At 44.4% G+C, this 23,254-nt stretch overlaps 1 protein-coding gene across 3 annotated transcripts in view; it reads right to left on the bottom strand.

Moving 5' to 3' along the window:
- Positions 1-5,743: 5,743 nt before the first annotated feature.
- Positions 5,744-23,254, bottom strand: part of LOC121282311 (phosphatidylinositol 3,4,5-trisphosphate 5-phosphatase 2-like) — a 137,565-nt gene continuing 120,054 nt past the window's right edge. For all 3 annotated transcript variants that reach the window (XM_041195977.1, XM_041195978.1, XM_041195979.1), the window contains 7 exons: positions 22,203-22,290; positions 20,589-20,744; positions 19,948-20,029; positions 16,489-16,635; positions 13,112-13,859; positions 11,457-11,572; positions 5,744-10,473 (listed from right to left, as the gene is read on the bottom strand). In XM_041195977.1, the coding sequence (XP_041051911.1) occupies positions 10,380-10,473; positions 11,457-11,572; positions 13,112-13,859; positions 16,489-16,635; positions 19,948-20,029; positions 20,589-20,744; positions 22,203-22,290 (1,431 nt within the window). In that variant the 3' untranslated portion in view covers positions 5,744-10,379. The remainder of the gene's footprint in view (positions 10,474-11,456; positions 11,573-13,111; positions 13,860-16,488; positions 16,636-19,947; positions 20,030-20,588; positions 20,745-22,202; positions 22,291-23,254) is intronic.

The following is a 23,254-nucleotide window of genomic DNA, read 5'->3' as shown; positions in this document are numbered from 1 at the left end:
GGGAATAGGGTCCACGCGAGTGCTCGAGACCGAGTTCATGAGCTGCTGCACATTAAAACCAGAATGGTTGACTTCAGCAAAATTTTCCTTCTTATAAAGAGACTAGTTTTGGGGCTTTTTTTACTCTGGCCTCACACTCAAAAGCTGGCAATATGCTCATGCACCCTCCCCTCCACCCACACCCACTCTGTTGGGATCCAGACCAGTAATGGTACTGGTGTGTCTGCTGCCAAAGAACACGTAAATTGCCCAAAAGCACAACATCTGAGAGTCAGCTTGGAAGGTGATGAATGGGTGGTTCATTGTTACAGCAGGGGCCAGTAGAGTGAATTGTCAGAGCTATTTTGACTGAATTGATTTTTGACATCTAAATTTCCATTGCCGATGCTGGCACATTGATGTGAGCAACTTCAACTTGACTTTAATACCGTCTTAACCCAATTTATTTCTTTATCTATATATGCATAATTAGTTGGAGTCTTGACCTCAGTTGAACATGAGTACCAGCTATGAGGATTCCCAACAGCTACAAACAAGATTTTATTTTCAAAGTTGTCATAATTCTTGGCCAGACCCCCAAGTTGTTGGTAGGATCTAGCTAGGGATTGATAATGTTTTGTTTAAAGTAGGTAAAGTTTGAGATTCAAGACACTTGTTCAGTGAAGAAAGCCACAAGATTCCATGGGTTTTGACCAAACAGACAAAAGCTTTGCTATAAAAGGTCAGAAAGATAAAGCAATTTATAATACTCCAACATTTGGGGTAAGCATGAAGTACATGTGAATTTACTGGCAAACCATGTTCGGACACACTACACTACCCAAAAGTGACAGATGCGACCAATGCAGATTCCATGGATTTCTCAACAACCCACCCAGATGTTAGTCACACTGTGAGTCAACCAATCTCACTGAAACTCCCGCCTCTCTCATGAGAGCTTCCAATGAGGTGCTACCTTGGAATTCTCTCCAAAATTCGCTCCAACTCAAATGGCTTCAACAACAGCCCACCCTGCAGGATTTCAATCTTGCCTTCCAACATTACATTCCCTTGCATTCCCAATTACACCCAAACACCAATTCATGAGCACAATTTCAATTTTTGGGCCATGCCAAGCAGAACACTACTGCTCCAAAGGAGTACATATGTCCCATCGGCCCAAAGCACGAAGTCGCCAACCTTCGGCTGCCTTCTCAGATCTCCAGGGCTTCTTCCCAGTCCACTTCACTTAAAGTCTGTTGCCCACAACCCTTTCTCTAATTGGAACCAGTTTCAATGCTCCTCTCTTTTTCTTGACTTAACTGGGACCTGTTCCTATCCCCTGTCTCTGTCCCACACCTGGGACTCTTCTTCTTGTTCCTGTCCCTCTCCCTGTCCCCTCTCCCTTGTCCCTCTCTCTGGGACACTTGCTGGGTATGGCGGTCTGCACCTAGTCACCTAACCTGAGTTTTCACACCCGTCTTCTTTCTTTCATCTAAGTGCAGATGCCTTGCTGGGCCTAAAGGTAAAACTGCGCATGTACAGTCCACTCCCAGCCTGCTCATGTGCAGAAAGTCCAAAGACTGTCGAGACTTGGAGTTCCCGACCTCCGCACTCAACAAGGTAAGTATGAGTTTCATAATGACGTATTCAGCCATACTTTCCCTCTGACCTATATATGATGTCAATCAATGAACATTTATCAGGCACCAACTGGCCTTTTAAGACCGTTGTATAGCGCGCAGGAAGTACACACACATTTTCGACCAGAAGTGCACACATGCCATATTGAGAAAGGATTAAAAGATAATTGTTATTCAGTGCCTATGCCTGGAAAGCAATGGAAAATCAGACACAATGGTAATCATTGTTAACTTATGTACCCAAGGGCAGCTGCCATGCTAGTAATGGCCTGAATTTCATTGACTCTTTGCCAGCTGGTTTGTCACAGTAGCCAGTAAGATGGAAATGAGGCCTGAGGCCCAATATCTGAGGAAGCTCAGGCCTCACCATTCAGGATGTTCCCGATGGTGGGGGAGACCAGAACCAGGGGTCACAGTCTGAGGATATGGGGCAGATCATTGAGATGAGGAGAGATTTCTTCACCCAGAGAGTGGTGAGCCTGTGGAGTTTGTTACCACAGAAAGTAGTTAAGACCAAAACATTGTATGCCTTCAAGAAGGAGTTAGATTTAGCTCTTGGGGCAAAAGGGATCAAAGGGTATGGGGAGAAAGCAGGAGCAGGCTATTGAATTGGATGATCAGCCATGATCATAATGAATGGCAGAGCAGGCTCGAAGGGCCGAATGGCCTACTCCTGCTCCTAGTTCCTATGTTTCTATAATCACAGTGCCCTGCACATCTCCATGCTCAACCTAAAGAGGGCACACCCAAATTTCTACATTGTAGTCTTAACCAGATTGTCCCACTGTATTGTAGTTTAGATCTTTTAGCCATTGAAATGCTTGAATACCTGTATTGGTGATGGTAAATATCTCATTACATAATTAACAATGATCTGTTAATGTTGGGAGATTGGGGTGAATTGACTTATTTTGGAATATTGTGGATTCTTTTATTTGGCATATTGTGGATTGTCTGAGCTGCTGTGCTGAAATTTGTCACAGCTGTCAAAATGTGAGCAGAGTTTTCAGAGCAGCTTGTTTGGTGTGGATTGGCCTGAAGCCACCTCAGTGAGATGGATGCTCTTAATAAAAAGGCATCTTTTTTCAGCTTTGTAGTTACAGAGTATCAACCAGTTACAGAACATCCTCAAGGAAGAATTGCATAATTGTAATAACATTATCACAGTATGGTAGAGGTATGCACTCTGCTGACAGCAGTCCTTATTTGTTAGCTTATGTGTACCTAGGGGATTCAAGATCCAGGATAATGTTCTCATAAAAGATCTTTGAATTTTATATTAGAAGTGTTATACCCTGGTTAATTTAAGAAGAGTTTTTACTTCACAGTTGAAAGATTTTTAATTTGGGGGAAAAACACTGTTGCTTTTGACAGGGCTACTGAATATATTACCTTCAAATTAGACATTTAGGCAAATAAGTTTAGCTTTGAGCCTGAGACATTTGCCGGTATTTTCCGTGCCCACCAGCATTGGGTGTGTTCGGTGGTGTGAGCGGACAATATGGCAAGAAGGCCAAAAATCGGTTTCAAGACTTTATGAAACCAGTTTGTGATCATCTGCTCCACCCGTCCACCACATTCCCCATCAACGTACATCGGGAACCTCATTGTAATACATCAGCATATCATTATAAGACCAGCCTGTCAGTCTTACCCCTCCCCTCCCCCTCACCCCCACCCCCGCCAGATCATCCACCCACGTCAGCGGGAAAACACGCCAATGTATTTCACAGCAGCATATATAAGGCATGCACATGGCGGGATGCACTTTGCCCGGGACTTCAAGGTTTGTTTGCCTACCTTGCTTTGGTCAGCACTCACAGTCATCAGCGCCAGGCTTCACGGACAGCACCACATCACTTTTAGAGGGGCTCTCGAGCAGGTCTCTACCTACCAGATCAGCCATATGTGGGTGGCTTTTCAACAGCTGCAGGGCAAGGTCTTGCTTGGGGAAGTGGGAGAAGTAGCCTCAGGCGAGGGAATAGGCTGCAGGACGAGAGCTGTACTGGCGAAGCAGGGTATCCCAGGGTGTGTGTGAGGGCATATGTTGATCTGTGCAAGTGGCCTCAAGATGGTGAGGACTGAGGAGGCCATAGGAGATGAGGCCAAATGGACATGTGAGGATGTTTGTATAAGAATGGGTGGTTATGTCCCTTGAGCTGGCAGTAAGATGCCAGTGGATGTGTGATAGGTTTGAGTGTGTGAGTTTAGAGTGGTGAGATGGTTGCCATACCCTGGCTGCACGGATGAGACCATTCAAGCTCTATCTGGATTGGATGGCCAACCTCTTCTGTGCAACATTGGCACTGATCACCTACCAACCAAAGTGGTAATGTAGCTGCCCCTCCTGTGGCCAGAGTGGGGGTAGAGGATATTACAGCGGGTCTCCATGGCATCCAAAAGGCTCTCAAGAGCTGGAGTCTTCTTGCCTTTCGGGGCCATGTCTTCTTTGCTGCATTCCTGGGTTGGAAACAGTGGGCGTGACTGCACTTTAAATGTGGTATATGGTGTGATGTAATGACAACATCATGGCGTGGTGGGCAAATGAGAGCCCGCCCGCCATGGAAAGGGTGTGTTTCTCGGGAATGCATAAGTAATACGGCAGGATTGGGACGATACAGGTGAAGCCCCACCATCGCGGCTGGTGGGTAAAACCTCATTTTATCCGCCCGCTACTGCACTTAGTGCAAATCTGGGACAATTCCGCCCATTGACTTGTACTCTTTTCTCTTCTTTTGACTGGTACATTTTCTGTTTTAATTTCATATTTATTGCATATTTAGTTGCTTTCGTTTCTTTTTTCCCTCACGTTTTCTTTGTTCATTCATCTCTGAGTCTCTTCAACCTTTTGCTCCACAATTTGCAGAGCTTTCTGCTCTTTTAGTATCTCTGCATCATGTCACTGATGAAATTTTATATCGTCTAACAGTTTGCAGGTCATTTAATCCAATAACTGTGTGCTGTATCTGTTAATCCCCTACCTCTCCCCTTTTCCCATCCTTGCTGAAATGCCCATTTATATTGCAGTCTTTAGTTCTGTTGAACATGAAATATCATACAATTTCCTTTCTCTTTACTGCTCTTGGACTGACTTTCACAATCTGGGGACAAAGCGCTTGAAGTACTTTTGAAGTAGGCACTGCTGTAATGAGGTGGAACGTGGCTGTCAATTCACACACGAATGGCTGATTTTATTGACCCGGACAGTGGTCCCTATCACCAGCCAGAAAGCCTATGGCAACCCAGCCACAGCCAATTCCGGGAGGTGACAGAATTAAACGCCTGGCAGGCAGCATGCTGCTTACAGTCAGAAGCAAAGATTTCGCCTCCAAGAGCTGCCACTCAGCTCTTCAGTCCCAGCCGTGCCATCATGAGTAGTGTCCACTTCTGAGACAGCAGGGGAGCTTGGAGCAGTGAGGCCTGAGAAAAAGGTGAGTGGAGCGGGCTTGCTGGGGCCAGTCAGGCAGGCCCTAATAAAGGGCAGGGGAGGGGTCGTTCTGGAGGGCAGCGGGGGCTCTTCCAGGGCGGGGCAGGCCTTGCCGCTGGAGGGGGGTGGTGAGGCGATGGGCTAGCTGTGGGGCTGATTTCCCAGTCAGAAGGGATTCCTTCCCTGAACCAACAAGAAGGCCAGCAGCGTATGCTTGGCTGCCTCCCAATGTGGTGTGGGCCCTTAAGTGGCTCTTAATTAATCATGAAATTGCCCAAGGGGCGGGAAGGCCAAACTCAACCTATCCTGCCCCTAGCTTAATCAGGGGAGTTGGGATAACAATGGGCTCTCCATGCCATGCTTTCTTGTCTAATTATATGCTCTAGGGGCGGGATAGGTCTTCATTAAATTCTGTCCCAAGTTCCACAGATAGCAATAATAATTAATGATGATCAATAATGATAATCTGTTTTGATCAGAGACTATATATATTTATACACATATATATATATAATCTGACAAATTCCAATTGTGCCCTCAAGGAGATATTTATCCACTCTTTGGTGAAAGAGAGTCAGTCCAGCCCCAAATGTTTTGTATGTAATTTGATCTTGTAGCATATTCAACTAGACAACCAGAAGAAATATTTTCTCAAAAAATATTTTTATTCTGAATATATTTATATGCACTTCAGAACTCCAAGCGATATATTAATTAAGAAGCCTACAGAAATTACAAGGTTAAACTTAACAGTGGACTGCTATTAATAACAAATTCTCCAGTAAGCTTTCAATATATATAATACATATATATTCAAATCAAACATTCAAAGAAACCTATATAGTGTACAATAATCCATAATAGGCTCCTTTTTTATTGGAGTATCTTCTTCATTCAAAATAATCAGCGCTGAAGTGCATTATCATACCATATGTGTATATGGCATTGTATTAAATACAGGAATGCTTCCAAAAGAAAATGATCAAAATCTGTATCATAAAGTTGCTATGTCTAATGTTTGTGCTTAAGTATCCATTCCCCCACGAGTCAATGCCTTGTAGTTCAGTGTAGGTGTCCTACAGGACAATGTAAGTTGCATGATTATCCATCGTGCATTTTGATTTCACCCCCCACCCCCCAGAACTTGTGTGCAATTTCTATTCTATTATCGAAACAAAATGTAGGTTTACCACAGCAGTCTAACTCACCAGAGATGAATCTTAAGTTGATCGAGCCGAACGCATGTGGAATTGCGTGAAATGATGTCCGGCGTGCATCATGATGTCATCGCGCACGCAACCTATATTGAGGTCGGCGGGTGCACACGGGAGTCAGAGCCGCGCTCGCCGACAATTGAAGAGCCAATTAAGGCCATTAAAAACCCTATTGTCCATGATGTTACGTTGCCCATGTGATTTCTCACTTGTCGCACAGGCAGGAGAGCAGCCCGTTTTTAACGAAACCTCATCCAAGGGCGGGATGAAATGTCTGGGGGTGAAATATAATAACAAATGATACCTGGGGACGGATGTTTTTCGGGTTCTGCTGTCAGGTGCTTGGATGTGCTACATAGACACAGTTTGCTGCATTTTTTTTCTTCTCATTTAATCAGTCCAGGTCTGCAGCTCCCTGAGGCAGCTCCGCAGCAGCTTTCTGCCTTCAGGGAGCTCGCTACAAGTGTCCACCTGCACCCTCACTTTTGTCGGTGCCCGCCCTCTCCCCGCCCCTCCCTTGGCAGCGCTGAAGCTTTCTCAGCGCATGTTTCACACAGGCTGCCTGTTATTTGGCCAGCCAGTATGAAATTGTGTTCGGGGGCAGATTGCAGGCAGATGCACATTCTGCGTCCACTTCCTGGTCCTCCAACTTGGCACGCACGCCAAGTGTGAAATTCAGGCCTTAAGTTCAATATCCAGTGGTGTTTCCCTAAAATGAAGTATCTGTAGAGACTAAATTCCTGATTTTAACTTTGTCTGGTCAGTGACATCCCCATACCTGTTCTGGAGCATGTCTGATTTTTACTCCATTGATTTCAAAGGCATAAGAGTCAGGCGAGATCTATAAAGGGTGTCCAATCCACTCCACTAGCTTCCTGCGCAGATGGGAAAGGTGAAATCTACCACAGCCACTGTGAGTTTGTGATTTTGACAATGTTTTCTGAGGAATTGGCCAACCTGAAACCAGCTACATCCACATTCAGGGAATACAACTGGTGGTCAGGATCATGGAATATTCTTGCGCATCAGCTCAAGAGGAGCCCTGGCAGAGACCTTGGAGCAGTCTGTTTGCCTGGTCTGTTAGTCATACAAATGCTGGGAAGCCTCAAGGATGGTCAGGAAAAAACAAAACCAATCTTAAAATTAAAAATGAGGGGTGCATTAAATTGTATACTGACAAATAAGGCTAGATTAGGCCAAGGTCTACTTCAAAATTTTTGCCAATCTCCTGTTGAACAAAACATTTCCTGAAAATCACAATAGCACATGCCAGAATATAAAAACAGGCATAACACAAGAAATAGGAGTAGGACTAGGCCTTACAGCCTCTTGAACCTACTCCGCCATTCAACAAGAAGATGGCTGATTGTCTACCACCAACTCCCCCTACCCTTGATATCCGGAAGTCTACCAATCTCAACCTTGAATATACTGAACCGCTGAGCATCCAGAGTCCTCTGGGGTAGAAAACTCTAAAAGCTCGCAACCGTCTGAGTGAAGAGATTTCTCATCTCAGTCCTAAATGGTTAGTTCCTTATCCGGGGACATTGCCCTCATGTTCTAGACTCTCCAGTCAGGGGAAGCTGCAGGCTGAACTTTGATGGTGAAGTCCCACTGCCGGGACTCAAAGTGGGTGCTGACCCCGCTTCAGCCAGCAGCAGGACCCTTGTATGGCATATTGCCAGCAGCAGCCAATTTAGAGGCTGCCACTGGGGCCACCGTCCAATTAAGGACAGCAGCCCGTCCCCAAGAACCACCAGCCCAGAGAGCCAACAGCTCAGCCACCTCAGCAGCGCGACTGATAACAGCGGCCATTGTCTAGGTTGCCTGACAAAGGGTGTCTCAATGGTAGGATGCCCTTGAAGAGAGGTTAGTGTGGCTGGAGGAAGCTGGGGCCAGGCAGGTAGTCCTGGCAATCAGTGTCAGTGTGGAGGTAGGTGGGTGGGGGGAGGTGAGATGGTCATTGAGCACCAGTGGTGCCATTGCCAATAAGCGTGGCCATTCCCACCGGGGGCTCTTTTGTGGGCCAAAGAGTGCCCAAAAAAAGGAGCCCCCCTCCCACCTTCCCTGTTGGAATGCATTGGGAGGCCACCAAGGATTACATGGTGGATTGCTGTACACTGTGGCAGGTCTCCCATACAGTGGCAGGGCTCCCCAACATGGGTAAGATGCCCACAGAGGCAGGAAGTGGCTCTTGTTTGGCCACTTAAGTGGGAGACCGATCTACCATGGATAATATGGTATAACAACAGTAAGACATCTGGCTCCCTCTACCAATTTTCCAGCCCTTCTGTCTCCCAGACCGTTTCCAATGGGGCAAGAAAATTTAGCAAGCCTCTCCCAATCTACCCTTTCAAGTCATTTCAGAACCTTACATGTTTCACTGAAAGCAATTACTTCTTCTAAACTCCAGAGAGTACAGGCCCATTGTACTCAATCTTTCCTCTTAGGACAGCCCTCTCCAACCAGGAGTCAATCTAGTGATTGTGCCTCCTCTAAAGCAAGTATGTCCTTCCTTTGGTAAGATGATGAAAACAATACAATACTCCGGGTGTGGTCTCACTGAAGCCCTATAAAATCGCAATTATTTAACGTACACGAAAAAAATCAAGGGAAAATCTGTGAAAATAACTGTGGTCAAAGGAAAACACTCAACTTATGCCATCTTCCTTCTGTCCTCTCAACGTATGAAAATTAAATTTTGGAGGCATTAAAATCGACTTTAATGCACATTAGGTGCAGCATCTTTAGCAAGATGCAATCATGGAAGCTTTCCAAATTTTCATGTAACTCCATCTGATGCCATTAAAATGCTTTCAAAGATAAAGAATATTCAGGTCTTTGAGAAATTTTTTCTTAAATCATTATAAAAGACCAGAAACGTGACTTTGGTTTTTGTTGTGCCTCAACTTTCAGGCGTAAACTTATAGTCAATACAGGATGGGTGTAATCGAGGAAAATCACCTGAGCTTCTCCTTTACGCTGGGACTGTGCAAAGTTAATAAATGACGTATGACAATAATGGAGCTGTATTGGAATCGGCACAAAACATCAAGAACACTTGGGCCTAGCACAATCATTTGCAAAAGTCCAATTTCCTCACTTCTGCTCATCCTGGCATTCAGAAAGTCCATTTTGAAAAATTATCTCTTTGAAAGCAGCCCACAATGGTCCCTTTTAAGCACTGCTGGTCAGGCTGTGTGTAAAACCATTTTTCTGGAACACAGCTGACCCAGTGCTGGCTGTGTTCAGGGTAACCCGATTTTCCACAGGAGGCCTTGAATAGGCAGTAGGCTTTTCATTTTCTTATGCAAAGGGCCTGTTTTAGGCATGGGCCCTTGGCCCCCATTTTCTTGAGCCCATACCAATATGGATCCTGTGGGTCTTTTGCCAGCCATCAATGCTTTAGTTCCTATCAAGAGCTCAAAAAATGGGTGCAGAACCATCAAATTTCTAGGCCTTAAAGTCTTCCACCACTACCAAACTGGGTTCCCTTCCAGGCTCAGGAGTATTGACTCCCAGCTTAGGGAATTCATGTCCCTGGTTCTGGCCCTGAGCTATCATTTGTCTTGTAAAGGGTGAATAGAGGTGACATTAAGGGTAGTTTCGGACACATTGGCGACCTGACATAGTATCTCAGTATCTTTACAGTGCAGGAGGTCATTCAGCCCATTAACTCTGCACTGGCTCCCTGAAAGAGCCTTCCACTAGTCCCACTCCCTACCTTATCCCCATAACCTTGCACATTCTCTCCCTTCAGGTAGCAATCCAATTCCCTTTTGAATGCCTCAATCGAACCTGCCTCCGCCATCCTTTCAGGAAGTTTCTCACTATTTACCCTGTCCATACCCCTCAGGATCTTGAACAGACATGATGTGGCCCCTGCTGTTTTCCTGGTGGTTTGGCTAGCCTTGTGTCAAGGTTACGCTGGAGGCTCCGTTGAATTTTATCCCCACAGTTTCTTCCAAGCATGTCAAAGGACTATCAGGATATGCTATGATTTGGCATTTCTCACAAAGTTTTTTGTCCAATTAAGAATCGTTTCTGAAATGAAATTAGAAAAAAGGCCTGTATGGTGTAGCCTGTGGTCCTTTCCCTTTTTTGGAGGGTTGTTCGTCAAGGCTTTTTTTGAAAAGTTACTTCCAGAAGCATCTTCCTGTGAGTGAGGTCAATGACACCGGCTTCCACCAAATCCTCTTCAGTGATGCCACTGAAACGGAAGGGAAAATAAATCATCAGACTCTAAGAGTAGCTATATTCTGTACAATTAAGAGCATTACAGCAGCCATTTTCCTCAGGTGAGTGCATCAAACCAACCCCTGCAAAGGGACAGAGACTATCACACAGCATTTTGCGGATATCTTGCTGATGTGTTTGTCTGAATAATCAACAATGGGCAAGTCGTGCGGGGCACGGCAGATGTCAACCCACTGCCATGTTGAACACTCAGAGATGAACCTTGCTATTCTGATGGTTTGTGAGACACTGCCGGGGTGTGGGGGATGGTGCCAGGGTTACCAGAGGGAAAAGAGACAGCCCAGGCCTGGCTGGGTTGAAAATGCCCTGTCGGAAAACAGTTGACCAACAATAGGACGGCATTTGACCCTCTCGGAGTTCTACAACTTGAGGCCTATATTAGACCTAAATTGGGACCCTTTACTCCCAGAGGGTGTGGAAACTGTCAGAAATAAAGGAGATGCATTGTGGTAACCTGGGAATGCCCACAAACTCCTGCAGTCATAGGGGTAGGCATACGGAGAGGGAGGCCCGGGGGAGGGATGGGGACAGGTCAAAAAGGTGCCTGCACCTCCGCTGGAAGAGGTAGTCTAGGCTAGATTTGAACCCACTGGTGAAGGGACAGTGAGTTAACCAATTTTCTAATTTAGTGTCAACTTCTGCTGCAATATATGCAGTTTTCATGCTATGGATGCCCATTGGAACTAACTCTTTTTGTTCATGTTGCAGATCAAAGAGACTTTTATCCCAACAATCTGTATTGGATTATTACTCAGGTTGCAGAATAATAGGAGAGTAACGCCGTAAATAAGACAGAAGCTTGTCACCCACCACCTCCTTGCTCCCCCCCTTCATCTTTACCATACTCACCAACATAATAACCAGTTGGCTTCATTTGTGTAAATACTGATAAACAGATAGTAATTAGTATCAATTTGGTGATTTTGCTGTACTTACCTCCAGTATTCCAAGTTATCCCAACCGTTCTCAATCAAACCTGCTTCATACTTATCCAAGCCCAAGTGCTTCAGAAACTCAGAGAGGATACCACAGCTGCTACGAATGTCAAAGGTCTAAAGAGACAGAGAAGAAGATTTCATCTTTCGGAGATGAAGGAAAATTGTCATTTTCACCTACATGTATTACTTTACTATTTTTGCATTTATATAAATGCTTGGGACTGCTTTTGGAGTATGTTTACAGCAGTTATGCTGAAGCTTTATAATGCACTGTCAGACTTTAGTTACTGCAATTGAAAGCATTCACATGAGTATAGAAGTGAAGCAACCATAGCGTTCTCAAATTCAAGGTGAATGTGCTTTAGTGAAAGATTAGATAAGCTTACTGTCTTCAGGAAGGAACTTCACTGATGTATATAAAGTAATAAAGAATGATTTGCATTTTTAAAGCACCTTTCATGACCTCAGGATGTCCCAAAGTTTTTTTTATTTTACAGCCAATTAAAATTAATGAATCGTAGCCCCTGTTGTAACAAAAAAATGTGGCAGCCAATTTGCACAAAGTATCAGTATCACAGTACCTTTACAGTGCAGAGGGAGGCCATTTGCTCCCTCGTGTCTGCACTGGATCTCTGAACAAGCTTCCCCTGCCTTATCCCCCTACCCTTCCACATTCTCTCTTTTCAGGGAGCAATCCAATTCCCTTTTGAATACTTCAATCGAATTTGCCTCCACCACCCTTTCAGGAAGTTTGTTCCAGACTCCAACCACTCTCTGGGTGAAAAAAAAATTCCTCACATCACATTTACTTCTTTTGCCAATTATTTTGAATCTGTGCCCTCTGGTTCTTGATATTGCCTTGAGTGGGAACAGTTTCTCACTAGTTACCCTGTCCATACCCCTCAGGATCTTGAATACCTCTCTTCTCAGCCTTCTTTTCTCCAAGGAAAAGAGTCCGAGTCTCTCCAATCTATCTTCATAGCTACAGTTCTTCATCCTGGGAATCATTCTTGTGAATCTCCTTGATGAATCTATTACATGACAAGGCCCAATAAACATCAATGTGATAATGACTAGATAATCTGCTTAGTGCTGTTGGCCGAGGGGTAGATATTGTTCAGGACATTAGGGAGAACTCCCCTGTTCTTCTTCGAGATAGTCCCATGGAGTCTTTTGCATTCATCTGCGAAGGTAGTCTGGGCTTTAGCTTAATGTCTCATCTGAAAGACGGTTGACATATTGACAGTGCAGCACTCGCTCAGAACTGCGCTGGAGTGTTAGCCTGGATTTTGTGCTCAAGTCTGTGGGATGGGACTTGAGCCCACAACCTTTGGACTCAGAGATAAAAGTGCTACCATTTAACCATGGCTGACGTTTATATTAAACAGAATAGTTAAAGTAAACTCCATAAATTTAAATTAAGAGAGTAAATTAAAAACGTCCAGTAGAAAAGCATGTCATTATGCAAAGGCAGATGAAATAATCTTCCAGACACACGGATCCCCAATGTCTGTTTATACAGATGTTTGGGAACCTGGTTTATATTGGCATTGCAGATTTAAGTTATTAAATAGCACTGCTGTGGGTGAAACAAAGATTTGATTATTTCATGGTTTACATTAGAATGATCTGTTTTATTTTTTACTTCCATACCCCAGCCTCGATTGTCCTGCTCTTGACTGGCAATGGTGGAGGCACATCCATCCGTGTTGATCGAGGCTGAACCTCTGGTGCTTTGTTTCTAGCTGGCAACCGAGGACTCACTGTTGGCCGTTCTCGAATAGGAGGGGGGAGTTCACATCTGTTGATCTGGCGGTCCTTACCACTTGAAGATTTTGCCACATGGAAGTCCTCTGACTTTCTTTCGGAGATTTTGTCTTTGACCTCATTGATCAGTGAAGCCTGAGGCCCACCTTTCCCCCCCACCTGAGGCCTGGAGAAGCTCCTGGGCGCTGTGGTAGGAGCTTTGAATTCTGGGGAGTCCCTGGTTGATGTTGCACTCTTGTGCCACTCTTGGTTGGCTTTGGCTGCTGCAGCCTGGTGAGCTTTAGCCCATACATCCGCAGAACTGGCATAAAGTGGGTTGTTCTGCATTTCAACTTCCATCACTTTAGGGAAAGCGTGTTGGGACTGATCATAAGAGCTGCGTGGACTTTCATGATCTGAGGAACCACCTTCATTGTTTAAGTGACGGAAGGATGGGTCCCTTGGTTTCTCCAACAATGTTGGAGGAGGAGGTTGTGGTTTATTCCTGGGGATGGTTTTGGACACTGGAATCCCTGCATTTTCCTGACAGCCTGTTCCAGACTGGGGGTAAGGGAGTCCTTCAAGTACGAAATAGGCTGGATTGTTGTAACTGTTCAAATGGGTGTCATCTTCTGCCATGTTACTTTGTTTCATCCTGAAAACAAAATAATAAAGGTGTGATTCAGGTGGAGTGTGCCACCTTCAAAGAGTACAAGTTTATCATTTATCCTCCATTCTAGACAGTTTTGAGTAAAGAGGATTTATGTCTGCAAAAGCTGTCTAAAAAGAGATTCTCATAAACAAGACCCATTTCCAAAAACGGACAGCTGTGTTGCAAACCAATCCAAAAGCACCGTGTAGATGTATGACTTTGTCTGAACAGCTGCTGCCCTTCCAATTCCCCAGAAACAGCCCAGCCCCATGTACTTACAATACCGACAAAGATTAGCTGCTGCTGTACCAATTGCCACATCTCAACTTCTCCCTGAATGAACCGAGTACCCTCTGACCAGGTTTGGCCCTAGCCCTGTCACCAGGCTCTCCTCACTTTATAATGCCGTATGATCCTTCCTCACTGCATTTACTTGCAAGGATTGGGAACCATGCATTTATTCTTTATGAAACCAATTCTGGACAGGGTGAAATCTCTTTGGCCAAGGTAACATTATGTGGAGAAAGCAAAAAGTTGCTTCTGCAAAATGTTGCTTCTGCTGACACAGTTGTCAAATTGCTCTGTTCGGTGTAGTAGTGAGATATACATAACAGGAATTTTCCACAACCTAACCTTGGTCTCTGTTGAGTTAACTAAATATGGCTAGGATACCTGTCAGCCTTTACAATTGCCTTGTTCACCCTGGATTAGAAAAGGTAAATAAAATTAGCCAGAGCTTCCATCTTTGCTTGTTGCCCATTTACTTTTGGTAGACAGTGCATGTGGATGTCAAGAGTTTGCTACATGGTCAGATAGCTTGCTGATAGGGCTAGGCTGCTGCATGAAGAATGGTTGGTTAGATGGGGCACTGAATGACACCAATGAACCTTAAATCTGCATGTTGTAGTAAAACGGTGTTTGGCATAGCAAGGGTTAATGTGGAACTGGAGAACAGTGCCACCCACAGTATGGTGTAGAGAGACACATGACAGTAGACAGGAAAGTTGGATGCAAAGACTCAAGTAGGAGTTTGTTGCAGGGTGGCTGAGTTGTACTATTAATGATAGAGTTGATCCGCAGCCACTTCTCAGGCGGAAACATTAAGCTGATTCACAATATACTCAGCAGCAACTACATGTGTACTTTCAACTCCAACTCCACCTCTGCACTGACTGATGAAGAAGCCCGTGGTACTCTCCTATTGGTTACTACAGCTCATGATCTTGCCTAACAAGTATTATTCTTAAAGGTACATTACACGCTAAATAAAACCATAATTACTACAGAGTCAACATGGAGTTAGCTCCTAGTCAGGGCTATACTTTGTACATATGTATATAGTTATGCGTTACCAATAAACACTACTGTTCAACCTCACAACCACTAAATCTCTTAGAGGAATCTGCTGAACAAACCCTTGCAACACATGTGTGCACAACCACACAGCAATCATGAAGGGGCCATGCAAGCCGCCCGCTCACAACCTGTCCCCTGACAACCTGTCCCCTGTAGAAATTGAACTATAAAGAAATTTGAAGGGATAATTGAATGGCACAATATCCCAGCACAAGTCAGTGCCTTGAGGGAGGAAGGAAGAAAATGGATAAAAGAAAAGTCATTTTCAAACCTGTTAAAATAAAAGTGATTTATTGATCTGAAATTGGCGGGGCTTGCTGGCCCCAGGTTGGATGAATGTCTTTAATCGCTGAGTATAGCAATTCAGCATATCAAATACAGGAAAGCTTCCTGTGGTTTTGTCTCAATGAAATTGTAAATACTTTCAAAGACCTGTTTGGTTAGGTCTCAGATGTTCCATATAAAGATCTTTCAGCTAGTACACGATGCTGTTTCTGTGGTTCAATATCGGTATAACAAAAGAATTATGTATTGACCCCTCATGGCTACAGTCTGAGTAGTTTAATTATAGATAATAAGTTCAAAACAGAATCCTCTCCAGGATTGTTGCAGGATATTTTTCAAATGTCTTTGTCCCCATTTTTCTCCTTCATCATATTGATCATGCTCCTTCCTGTGGTGAGCACAGAGCTAATGGAAAAATACTAAAACCAATACCAAGCATTAATTGTGATTATTTTAGATCATTGTCCCTTTTAGCCTTTTGTTTTAAATGACATTTCTGTCCTCACTGAGGTGAGGGACTGAGTATTGGACAATGGAACATTTTTCACCACAGACACCTAGCAAGCACTCTCAGGTCACACAGAGTGCAGTAAAGGTCATTTTACCCTATTCCTGCAGAGTGCCTTTTTCTCAGAAACTCAATAATATTTCCAGTTCCCCTTTGCTAGTAAGGGAAATGGAAATATCATAGTTAATTTTTTGCCAACTATTTGCCATTTTTTTTTACTATGAATTCATGCCCACAAGGAACTGTGTCGAGACTGCCCAAAATCATTCACAAAGAATTCTTACAGAGAGCATAAAGGTTCCTTTATTTTATGTTGGATTTGGTCTCAGCTGCCAGAACTGACAGGACAAGGTGCTATAGTCCTCTGAACCATCCGTTCCACCAGGACTCCAGTTTTTAGGCAACAATGTACAAAAAGAAGAGAGGTGAGAAGGTGAGAGCTCCCTTTCAACCCAATCTCCAACGTGACGGTGACTGACATACCTTGACTGAATGGCCTCTTCACTTCCCTTTCCTTTTATTCCTGTGGCAGCATTCGCAAGGTGAGCGCCATCATCAGGCCAATTGGAAAACATCGAACTGACAACTTCAGAGAAAGCTGAACTCTGGCCAAATTTTTTCCCATAGTCTCTGTGAAGTAACATATCACTGTTCAAAAGCCATGAAAATACTTCTTCAATTTCAGGCCATCCCTCACATTGGCTCAAATCACAAATACTGCTGGTTTTGCAATATGGTATTATTTTACAGTTAAAAACAAAAAAAAATGCTTTCTGGAGCAATTTTTTCCCCATTCAAATAATTTTAATTTCTAGCCAAAAACCATCTCATTCTCTCATAAGGTCCCTCAGGACTCCCCCAAATGGCTCAGTGCAAGAAAGCTCAGTTCAATTCCTTGCTCCACTGAGCTGTTTTATATCATCTGGGTGGCATTAAGCCTATTACAAATAGCCTGGATGTCTCTGTGGTAGGAAAGGCAGAGAAAAATAACAGCTGGGGTTCCTGCTCCTGCTGGAAAGTGTGCATGTGAGAATATAGTAGGCTTGCCAACACTCCAGAATTGGCCTGCAATCTCCAGGAATTGAAGATCCATCTCTAGGACACTGCTGTGTGCAACCCTGGAGAAAAATTATCGGGACATTAAAGATTCTTTCTTTTGTCATTTTTTTTGAACATTTCTCTTTGCCACATACAAAATATTGAAAATCGGGGGAAAAAAGGCTGTTTGGATGACAGTCAAGCATCATCCAATTGGCTAATTAGTCTTATTGCTTTCCAGTTGACATAGAAAGGCACAAGAATGGATGTGCTGACTGTCTAATGGCTACAGCATGGAGGCAAGTCATGTGATGAAACCTCCAAGCATACATTTAATCACAGTTGGCAACCCTAGCATATTAAGCAAGGATAGAATTGGGCTTTGTTGGGCTTTGCTGAAGCTGGCCCTTTCACCAAATAGCTTGCAGATGCAAGAATCTGGATGTTACATAAGTAATAGTTGCATTGTCATGTGGTATCCAGATGGCACAAAAAGGTTATTGACTGCTGCGAAACTATGCCCAGAATGAGACACCAGCAGCATAAGAGGCTAGGGACTATAAGATAGACTTGGAAGACTTTCAGTGTCTAAAGAGGCATGAGCAGACAAAGCATGCACTTATGTCTTGAATTTCCTGGAACAGATCACTAGCCTGAAGCCAGAGGCTACAACTTGAGGGGTGCCACTCCACATCAAGCATGGCTGACCAGGAGACTCTCCCACTCTTACCATCCACCTTGGGTTATTGGAAGGTTTTGCAGGTTGATAATCAACTTATTTGGCCCCATTATGAATGCACCTTCCTTAGCCATCAGGTTCTGGAATGGGATTCAAACCTGGAGCTTCTGGCTCAGAGGCAGGGATGCTAACCACTGCGCCACAAGACCTCCAATAAAAAAAAACAATTTTTTTTTTTTAGAAAAAATAGCATTTTTTGCAAATCACATTGCCCTCACCCAAACCTCAAATGAACATGAAGATGTGCGGGAGGGACCTGGGACAAGTCACCATATATTTCCCTTTCTTCCTTTCTCCATCCATTGCCTTGTTCAAATGACTGAGGTGAGGAATTTATGTGAGACACATCAGGCAGGCAACTGCGCATTACAGGAAGTCTGATCACTGTTTCATAAGTTTCTGTACATTTTGTGTTTCTTCTTCTTAAAAGGCATCACCTTCATTCAAATATCTTCAGCATACCTGTCATCATTTGTTTACAAATATAGATTATAGTGTCACTTGCAATGCACTGCTCTGTTATCTCTTTTCCATTCAATGGAAGGAGCATTCAGTGATAAGCTCCATTAACAATCTAAGGCATCATTATCCATGCAGGTTAAAAAGGCTTCGAAGAACCATGGAAGGGCCAGTTTAACAGTTGATAAAAAAAAGAGAAATGGCTGTAAATGCAATAATTGGTCATTCAGCATTTGAGAGCTGGAAATAGGTTAATATTTTTGTGAATCTTTTCTCTGCTTTATAAGATAAGTAACAATTTTTGGCAGACACTGGAGTAGTCTACCTTGTGTTAGCCTCTAATGGAATTTTAACTATAGTAGTTAATGTTGTTCATGCTCTCTGAGGTTTTACATCATGGAACAGCAACATCAGAATCAACTACCCCACACCCCCCACCCCCAGACTTGGAAAGCCCCACCTGAAAGGTTGGGATAAGCTGATTCCATAAATAATTTTAAAAAGTTTGGACAGGTACATGTGAATGAGTTAAGTACAGGGTGACGGACAAAAAACAGGGATGTGGGATTAAACATGACTGCTTTTTCACAGAGCCAGCACAGGAATGATGGGCAGAATGCCATCCTTCTGTACTTTAAGGCCAGGGTTTTTAGGATGGTGTGGTTTCGCTTCCTGCCATCCGAGGAGTTGGTGGCGAATACATCCCCGCTGATACTGGCTGCCCCACAGCCCCGTAATGCTCCAACAAGTGTTAATTGGCTGGAGGCGGGACTTCTGTCCCTCAATTGGGAGGATGGCCCACCTCAGAGGGCTGCCAGCTGATCTGATTGGCCAGCAGCTCTCTAGTCCCAGTAGCATCAGAGGCTGCAGCAGACAGCACTGGGACTACAAGCAGTGCCCAGAGTCTATGTCCTGCCAGTCTAGGACCAGTTAAGTGTGGGGATCCAGGGGCATGGAGAGGAGGTGAGGCCTGGGATGGGCATGTTGGTGGGGAGGCTGGGGTTGGGGGGGGACAGAGCACCTGCAAGAGGCAGGCCTTTTGGGAGGTGGGGGGGAACACCTGAAGTTGAAAGGGGGCTGCTGATGGAGGTGCGCCAACCCCACTCTTCATGCCCGGGGTCTGAGCAGGGTTACTATTCGGGATTCCCCTCACCCCCGCTCCTGAACTCCTCCTGCCAGCCTGAAAATTAAGACTGGGCGGGAAATGGTGCTTAAGTGGTCAATAATTGGTCACTTAAGGGCCTCAATTGGGTCAAGGCCGGGGCCAGCCAGCCTAGGTCTCGCCTACCCCAACATAAAATTATGGAGAAGTTGGGGTGGGTGGGAGCCGAGTGGCAAGGCCCTCCGAACATCTTACAGCCAACACCCACCTACAAACCCTCTGGTGGGGTAATGTAAAATTCTGTCCTAAGTCTGGAAGTGCAGTACGATTCTCTGAAGTGTGATGTCTCACAGCATTGAATAACCATTCAATAATTACTGAGCTGCCTCACATATGAAGAAATACCACTTGGACAAGGCACTTAAGGGTGGGAATGCTCATGGAAGTATAATCTATCCTGAATCACTGACTTCAATGGAGAATGAAGAGAAAATTGAACAGGGAATAACTGCCTTTAGAACCAGGAGACAATTAAAAATACATGTGCGTATTAAAGATGTAACACTGGCATTTCAACACTTATTCCACAAAACAAGCTGTTTACCCAGCATACTCCTGCATCGGTTTGGAAGATATGGCCTTATCCTTTGGCTGTCGGGTGCCATCTCTTTCTGAGCTGATCCATTCTGTTACAAATGAAAAGAAGAAACATCAATGGATTGTGAAGATAGTGATTGTGAAGATCTTCTGCCGAGCTGTGAAAAATTATTGGAATAACCTGTGCTTGTTCTCAATCTATACATTTTTACAGAAACAAAACTTTGCCAATATTATATGTCTGTTCGAATCCAGTTGGGAACAAGGGGATTGGAGGTGACTTTGTTTTAGAACAAAGAAAGCATCTGAGGGTGACATTATTGGGGTACCAACTAGTAGCACTACTGGGTTCATGCCTGCAATCCCCCCACCGCGGGCTAAGAGGCCATTCTCAACAACCATGCGGTTATAAGGCTGTGCCAGGAGGGAGGGATAATCAAGGATATCACCTCCAGGAGAAATTGGTGGATAATTTTTTAACAGCATTGCAAGCTGCCTCATCTTTGTTCATTGTGTAGACGATGTGTTGGCTTTTGAGATTTAAACGAAGAAATGAAGGTACATACAATAATGGCCATTATTTGACAGAAGTAGCACAATAGCCTAGTGATACACAAGACTGGGAGCTCTGGCATCTGAAGAACTCACCATAAAGACGTTCACGAGTTCGCTTGCGCTCAGCAGGAACAACGACCCTCATCGTTACGCGGATAGATCCCGACTCATCTCCCAGATGGGACAGACCCGTCTCAAACCTCTGTGGTGTGTTTCCAATCAGGGGCTTCAGAGCAATACAGCACTCTCCTGCAAATAGGGAGCAGGAATGCACAGGGATCAGCTTTGCAAGCCTTGTGAAGATATCAGCTGTTGCATTAATATATGCTCTTACGTGGTAACATAAGGGATTTATGTACAGTTATCAGCATTTGACTTTTTTTTTTGCTTTAGAGCTGCTGGTTAGAGGTAACTTTGCAGCAGATACTTTGGCCTTGACTTTAAAGGGGTGGGGGAGTTGGAGCATGGTCCTGATACAGTGGGCGGAGTATTCCGCACCCACCCGCCGCAAGTCAATGGACTTCTGGCCGGGATGCCCCCTCACCCGCAGCAGGTCCCACCCCGCGTCGGGGCCAGAAAATCCTGGCCAGTGCGCCAGGTGTACATGGAGTACATGGAGTGTCCATCCTAACTGCCGCTTGTTCTGCTCAGGCCAGCTGAATTTCCCACACGGCTCCTGCAAAGAGGTACTAGGCTCCTTATTAGCCTGTACAAGGGGCCCATTGCCTGTTTTGGATAACCAATGTCTGAAAAATGCCACAACTCAATATTGAGTCGGATGTCTTTCAAGCTGCCTTGCTATGCATGATGCTGGACCTTGGGCTTCACCCATTTTACGCCCACAAAAGGGGGCAACAAAGCCCAATTTCTACCTCATGGATTTTTGGTAGGCAAACGGGCTCACCACTGGCAGTGTAGATTTGTAAAATAACCCCCAACAACTAAGATACGAGAAATATTCAGGCCAAGAGAAGAGGGATGAGCCACAGGACTGACATCTATTCTTACAAGATAGAATGTCAAGGAGAAACTGGGGCTGCTCATCCTTGAAAGGAGGCGAAATGTGGACTACCACATAACAAATATAAGGCAAATCTCAACTTCAACTTCAATATAGTAGAGCAAGAGACCTAAGGGGTGATTTTGGTGTTGCTGTTGCTGCTTTCACTTTAAAGAGGAAGGACAGTGGCGCAGATCAGTCTGTGCATAACTTAGCATCAAGTTCCCACCCCTGTTAATTTTTAGACCAGAATCCAGTTAGCTACAGCCCCCAGTGCGAACAGGCGAGAGACTCATGAATATATGACAATCAGAGTTCAATGGGGCAGTTAAGGCTCCAACAGCATTTTCCATCTCTAAACTGAAAGCTACTGCCAGTTCATGATTGGCCCCTTGCCTGCCTGCCAGCCCCCCCCTCCCCACCACCACAGCTGCCAGGGCTGTTGCTGACCACAAATTGCAAACCTCGCAATGGGCAAGCAAGGTACAACAGCAGCTCACTTAGTTATCACAATGGTGCCAGAAGCCTGATTTCAGGCAAGCTTCGGGCCTACCAGTTCCACTGTTCGTACGCCATCTGCCCTTGCAAACAGACCATAATCAATGTTATCCCTTTATGTTTTGCTAACTCTCCATTTTTTTTGTGCTTTCCCAAACACTTGTTTGATACTTAACTCTACTAAACCTTCTGACTTGTCTTTAACTTACCATAGGATTCATATCCATCTGTGGATTTTATGGTCAGTAGGAGGTGTTGGTCTTGTAAGTACTCAATATCAGATAGAATTGGAGATAACTATTAAAAGCAACAACAGTGAAAAGTGAGGCACAGCAAAGAGTTCAGTGAGGTTAAAATAATAATGGTAGATTATCCAGGGTTTATATTGCTTCAGGTCAGTGTCTAAGTTTCTGTCTGCAACAACAGCCTTTCATTGTAAGTCAAAAGGTTAAATTATCCTTTGGTGAAGTCAGAATTAGAACACTGTGTATCATTTTGTACACTCTAACTTCTAAAGGACTCAGTTCAGGGAAGGTTCACTCGACTCACTCCTAGGATGAGGGGCTTATCTTATGAAGAAAGGTTGAACAAACTGGGCCTATATCCAATGGGAGTTTAGAAGAATAGGAGGTGATCTTTTTGAAATATATAAGATCCTGAGGGGATTTGATAAGGTGGATACTGGGAGGATGTCAGGTTGTCAGGAGACTAAAATCAGGGGACACAGTTTAAGAATAAGAAGTCTATCATTTAAGACAGAGATGAGGAGAAACTTTTTCTCTCAAAGGGTCATTTGTATGTGGAATTGTCTTCCCCAGAAAGCAGTGGAAGCTGGGTCATTGAATTTATTCAAGGCCTAGCTAGACAGATTTTTGATAGACAAGGGAGTCCAGGATTATGGGGGCAGATGGCAAAGTAGAGTTGAGACCACAACCAGATCAGCCATGATTTTATTGAGTGGTGGAGCAGGCCCAAAGGGCTGAATGGCTGACTCCTGCTCCTATAAGTTCTATGTTCCTATACGTTCCGATGAATTGGGAATATTTTGAGTTATATTGACATTAAGTTAACATAAATGGGTTTGTAAGAGGATTGTATTCTGCATCTAACCCACATCTGATCCAGATGTGCTTGACAGAACAGTTTATCAATTTTACTCCGTGGCAGGTGTGTGCTGTACTTCATCTGGGTGTCCTTGATGGAACACCTTAACAGGAATATTACTCTGGATCAAACCTATCCTATACTTAACCCCAGAGTG

The sequence above is a fragment of the Carcharodon carcharias genome, chromosome 9 (assembly GCF_017639515.1).
Source record: "Carcharodon carcharias isolate sCarCar2 chromosome 9, sCarCar2.pri, whole genome shotgun sequence".
NCBI classification, from domain to species: Eukaryota; Metazoa; Chordata; class Chondrichthyes; order Lamniformes; family Lamnidae; genus Carcharodon; species Carcharodon carcharias.
The sequence above is the reverse complement of the archived record's forward strand: the minus strand, read 5'-3'. Positions and strand labels throughout refer to the sequence as shown.